This window comes from Papaver somniferum, unplaced genomic scaffold, assembly GCF_003573695.1.
Source record: "Papaver somniferum cultivar HN1 unplaced genomic scaffold, ASM357369v1 unplaced-scaffold_5, whole genome shotgun sequence".
NCBI lineage: Eukaryota > Viridiplantae > Streptophyta > Magnoliopsida > Ranunculales > Papaveraceae > Papaver > Papaver somniferum.
In genome coordinates this window covers 1,227,779-1,233,252 of record NW_020647637.1, presented here as the reverse complement: position 1 = coordinate 1,233,252, position 5,474 = coordinate 1,227,779, and the positions used below count along the sequence as shown (strand labels likewise).

General features: G+C 37.1%; 2 protein-coding genes across 2 annotated transcripts; one reads left to right on the top strand and one right to left on the bottom strand.

Moving 5' to 3' along the window:
• The first annotated feature begins 316 nt into the window (after positions 1 to 316).
• Positions 317 to 3,273, top strand: LOC113342943 (IQ domain-containing protein IQM3-like). Its single transcript, XM_026587307.1, has 9 exons — positions 317 to 935; positions 1,038 to 1,146; positions 1,250 to 1,315; positions 1,402 to 1,490; positions 1,683 to 1,770; positions 1,897 to 2,043; positions 2,147 to 2,239; positions 2,363 to 2,464; positions 2,616 to 3,273. Exons 1-9 carry the CDS (start codon positions 541 to 543, stop codon positions 3,138 to 3,140), a joined length of 1,614 nt encoding a protein of 537 aa, XP_026443092.1. The 5' UTR covers positions 317 to 540; the 3' UTR covers positions 3,141 to 3,273.
• A 317-nt stretch (positions 3,274 to 3,590) lies between these two features.
• LOC113342928 (F-box/FBD/LRR-repeat protein At1g16930-like) lies at positions 3,591 to 5,163 on the bottom strand (the record flags this gene model as incomplete). Its single annotated transcript, XM_026587295.1, has 3 exons — positions 3,591 to 4,126; positions 4,262 to 4,411; positions 4,528 to 5,163. Coding segments are annotated over 3 exons (993 nt in total), but the record flags the coding sequence as incomplete, so codon positions are not given.
• Between the last annotated feature and the right edge of the window lie 311 nt (positions 5,164 to 5,474).

Below are 5,474 nucleotides of genomic sequence, written 5' to 3'. Positions count from 1 at the left end.
GGGGGAAGGGGATGGGGATATATATCATTTTCGATTATTACCTCAACTGCACTTGTACCAAGTACCAACAGCATCCGAAACTGGTATTGTAACGAGAGAGTTGATCAAGACTTCCGGCAGTCATTTTGTTGACTTGGTACTGTCATTCCGTCAGATAATAATACGATATCTCGCTTGGGCTGCTGACTAGGTAAAATGGTGGGTCCTACTGACTTAATCTCCCTCACCAACCTGTCACTTACTCTTTCTTCTTCTTAAGAAATAAAACAAAGTTACAAAACTGAAGAATTTTAATGTCATTCTCATTTCACTATAAAAAACAACAATTTAGAACCCCCAAATTCAGAAATATACCTATCTATCTGATTCTTTTCATTCATTCTCTTTGACTGTTTCTGAAAAAAAAAAACTAAAACTGCTAGGCTTTTTCCTATTTGATACACTACACAGAGATTTATTCTTGTTTTCTTTAATGGAGGTTGAAACATCAACTTTCACTCCTTCTTCATTCCCTTTAGCCATAATTTATTAGATAACAGAATGGTACTTCTTGATGATACCAATTTAAATACAGAGGTGATGAATTCAATGGTGATTAGCAATGAAGACAGAAAAGAAAAGGAACAAAGTTCTGAAACTTTGATTGGTATGAATACAGAGATGGTGAATTCAATGGTGATTTCTGAGGAGGAAGAAACTGAAACTGTTTCTGAAACTTTGCTTACTATGAAATCAATGGTGATTGACAATCAAGAGGAAGAAGGAGGTGAAGATAAAGGAAGTGAAATTATTCTAGAAGCGGTTGATTTGAAATCAGCAGAGATTGATGGTTCTGGTGGGGAAACGAAAGCTGTGTTGAAGATGCAGAAAGCTTACAGAGGTTATAGGACTCGACGTAAGTTAGCTGATTCTGCTGTTCTTGCTGAAGAATACTGGTAATTTCATAACTCTAAACAAGCCCCTTCGTTTCATTCTTTGTAAAAGTTGCTGTTTTCTGTCTGTTTTTGACATTTGTGTTGGTGGTGATGGTTTTGAAGGTGGCAAGCAATTGATTTTGCAAGATTGAATCACAGTACAATCTCATTTTTCAATATGCCTGAAACACCTATCTCAAGGTGGAATCGAGTTGCTTTGAATGCATCCAAGGTTTTTCTCCTTAGATTTCAGAATTTTACGAAGGAAGTTTGATTCTTTTTTTACTGAATTATAATTGAAGTCTGTAAATTCCCAATTTATATGGTTTGTGCAGGTTGGGAAAGGAGCAGCTAAAGATGCAAAAGCAAGGAAATTAGCATTCCAGCATTGGATTGAAGCTGTAAGTATCAAAATTCATCTAGCAGCTTTCATTTGTAACTTTGAGGTATTAATTTTGGGCATTTGTTGCTTCTTTTTTACTATTAGATTGATTCACGACATCGGTATGGACATAGTTTGCATTTGTACTATGAAGAGTGGTCTACTGGAGATGCAGGACAGCCATTCTTCTATTGGTGAGTGTGATTCCGTAATATTTCAGTCTCCGAATTCGTTCATTTCTTTTAAATTTGTCAATGAGAGTAATTTTAGGTGGATTACAGGACAAATTTTTTAGTTGTGGAAAACACTGTGTGGTTTTATGGCGTAACTGAGATCCGAAAAGGGAGGAATTCACTGTGTTAAAAATATTTAGCTTTATAATGTAGGTTGGACATTGGAGATGGTAAAAATTTTGATCTCAAAGAGTGTCCTAGATCGAAGCTTCGTCAACAATGCATCAAGTATCTTGGACCTGTATGTCTTCTGAACTAAACTCTTGTTATCGTGTGGATTGTTAAATTCTGGGTGATTGTGCGCTTTGAATGATAGTGATTTCTAAACTACTTTGTGTGGTCTGCGACCAATTGGTGCTAAAATCAGCAAGAGAGGGAACACTACGAGTACATAATTATTAATGGGATAATTCTTCACAAGCTAAGTGGAGAACTTATGGATACAAGTATAGGATCCGAAGGAGCTAAATGGATATTTGTAATGAGTACATCCAAGAAACTTTATGGTGGAGAGGTAATAAATTTTAAGATGAGCATGTACACTACAATCTTGTTGCCACACCATTCTGCTATTTTGGATGTTGTTGAATTGCTCACACTGTGCTTATCGTGTGCAGAAAAAGAAAGGGTGTTTTCATCATTCCAGTTTTCTTGCAGGCGGAACTACCCTAGCAGCTGGAAGGCTTGTTGCCGAGAATGGAAAGCTTAAGGTAATTATTGGCTTTATAATCAATCTTAAGTAACTCGATCTACTTACTAAACCGAACTTAGTTCAACGAAATGTAAATTATTTTTTCACCCGTTTTTAGCTCTAATTCATTGTCATATTGCAGACAATTTCTGCATATAGTGGACATTATCGCCCAACTGAAGAAAACCTCGACAGCTTCAAAGACTTTCTCAGTGAAAACGGGGTCAACCTTGATGAAGTTCAGGTGTGCATTGTGTTTCTTGGTGTTCCATTCTCACTACCTCACAATACAGGTGGTCCAAGGACAATAGTCAGGGGAAATGGTGAACACTTACTGTTTTGTTTTCTGTATCTTTTGAGTCAGTCAGCCTTATCTTCAATTTTTGGTATTGTAGATCCGCTCTTCCACCGATGACTACGAGAGCAATGGAGACAGCAAATCAGTTCATGGGAGTGGATCATTAGAAGCTTTTGCCAACAAAACTGAAGCCTCAGCATCTTCTGATTCTCTTCATCTTGAAATTCCGAATGGTGAAGTGGAAGACCTAATACTCCCAGAACCAACAGAAGGTAGTCTCAGAATTGAAAGGAAAGCAAGTTACAAGAGAACCTTATCAGGTGGTCTCCAAAGTCCAAGAGCAGATGTGCCCAAGATAAAAATATTAGAGAGGATCAATTCCAAAAAGGCAACATCTTCATATCAATTGGGTCATCAACTCTCACGAAAATGGTCCACCGGAGCCGGTCCAAGAATTGGGTGTGTAGCAGATTACCCTCTAGAAATACAACAACAAGCCTTGGAGTTTGTGAATCTCTCACCAAGAACTACGCCAGCAACTTCTCAACACTTCACTGAACTCTTTCCATCTTCTCCTCGCTCAGAAAATGGCTCAGTGAGCAACTGTAATGTTGATAATTGAGTCATATGACCTCTTTTTATTGTATTTTTACCTTGGCACTTCACCCCATTACCTTTCACCTTTGTATTGTTTCTTGAGTACAGTATTTCAAATCTAAAAGTTATAATGGCTTTAGGAATGATGAATTATGTTATATCACTCGTAAAACTCCAAACCCAACTCTAATGGCAACCAATTCCACAAGCTAGAGAGTGGCACATGGTATGAACGGGTGTCTCTTCAATGATCCTGAAAGTGTATGATATGTTCGTTATTGAAGATCACAGGCATGAATATGCAGCCATGTTTACCTGATGCAAGTTTGAAACAGAAGCCAGAATAAAAAAAATAAAAAAAAAAAGAAGCTTAATGTGAAATGGAGCAGTAATTTTTTCTAACTTGGATTGCAGAGTCTGTTCCTACACAGGAATCAGTTTATTCTCTTGCGCACTTTTAAACCTCACAAAAAAAAAAAAAAATGTAATTGTAGCTTTCAAGAAAATATGCAAAACAACTCATTGTTTTCTTATAAGGTTTTTCACATGGATACCAGCCAGATGCACAATAAAAGATTGAAATAAAGCTAATTCTAACTTATATTTTCACTGATAAACATTCGGGTTCTCTAGAGAACCAAAATTAATCACACAACCAGGTGAGGCTCTTGGAATTCTTGGTACCTGTAACATAAGTTGTTCTTCACTTGTAGCATTTACAGAGCAATCAGAATAATTATAGTAGCGGATAGTCATTATTTCCAAAGCTTTTGCATTCCTCGATATCAAATTCACCCACATCAGCTACGTTGGTTTTCCAGTAAATGCCTGAAAGCAAACTGATTTGAGGTGTAAAAACATACATCCAGTAGTCACAATACCGAGCAAAGAACTATAATCTTTCTCGTCATAGTTGTCTTCACACTCATCATTGCTTCCGCACTCAGCAACATCAGCCGCATCTCCTTCATTTTCATTGTCATAGCTGTCTGTTGTTTCATCCTCCATATGCTGGAATTGAAATTGAAACAATAAAAAGATATCAAATGATAAATTTCTATAGACATAATAAGTTAACAGACCGATACTTGAATTTTGCTCGATATCCAATGACGGTATGCAGAAAAATTAGGTCCGAGCACTTGCCATCTCAAATACGAGCGACTCCAGATTAGGAGCTGCTTTGAGCAAAGCAATTAGTCCTTCATCAGTGTTTATTACGTCAGATATGTTCAACATTTTGACATTATAAAATGTCGGCAGATAGTTCGACTCATAGTACCTGGGGCAGATAGCCTGTTTATCACAAGGCATAGTAACAAATAAGTCAGTTGGAAGGAGACAAATTATACCATAGAAGGAGAAAGAAACACAAAACTAACTATTCTTAAGACAGATGTAAGCAAGAATACCTGAAGGGTTCTATTGCACACAATAAGACACTTCACATGTGCAAGGGAAAAAAGTACCCTCCTCCTTTCTTCCGGACTATCAAATTCTTCATCAAAGTAAAAGCAAACATCTGCTTTCACGAGAACCAGAAAGCTGGACAAGACAAATTCTTTTGCCTCAGAGCCCCAGTAGGTGAAACTTACAAGCCTCGGTGCATCCATTTTGAAAACACAGTCTTGTAAAACATTTTTCGAAGTATCAATCTTCAGGAGTCTGAGTGTAGGGATTGAAATGGAGAAATTCCTCATACTAAAAATGCCGAATTTCAGAATCAGTTCTTCAAGGACAGGTGAATTTGAAAAGAGTTCCTCATTCCAGCACTCACTGCTACAATCAAATTTAGAAAGTTCAAGGCGCTTGAGACTTGGAAAATTGATATATTTAGGAAGGCGGATACTAGGATAAGTATTTAGCTCCAACGATATCAGTGATTCACAGGTAAAAAGAGACAGTGGTATAAACAACGGGTGGTCTCCATCTTGGATTAACTTTAGACTGAGCTCTTTAACATTACCCCTTATCAAATTAGAGAGCCAAGAACGAACCCGAGATTCTTTCAAGTGGGGATCGCAGGCGAGAGAGAACTTGTCTATGTTTTACTTATTATGACGATGCAATGTACCATCCACAAAATCCATGAATTCCTCGATCCTCAAGCAAATGAAGTTCTCAAAATGAAGTGTGGGGATAGTGGTCCATATGTAGTTCCATCTTTTTGATATTATGCTAGTACGAGAACCATCTTTGATACGAAGAAACGAAAGGATATGGTGAAGAAGTGAGTTCGGTAAATTACTGATTCTATCCTCTGCTACCTCCCTCATCATATTGATATGTGTCCCCTTGAAATAATCATACAAACAAGAAAGGAAAATTCAAAAAAAAAAAAAACATAAAATTATTGAAA

Excerpts from the sequence above, each read along its gene's own strand:
- LOC113342943 (XM_026587307.1), top strand. The coding sequence starts at position 541 with ATGGTACTTCTTGATGATACCAATTTAAATACAGAGGTGATGAATTCA. Across the intron at positions 1,316-1,401 it reads TCCAGCATTGGATTGAAGCT|ATTGATTCACGACATCGGTA; the intron begins GTAAGTATCAAA and ends TTTTACTATTAG. Across the intron at positions 2,240-2,362 it reads CCGAGAATGGAAAGCTTAAG|ACAATTTCTGCATATAGTGG; the intron begins GTAATTATTGGC and ends GTCATATTGCAG.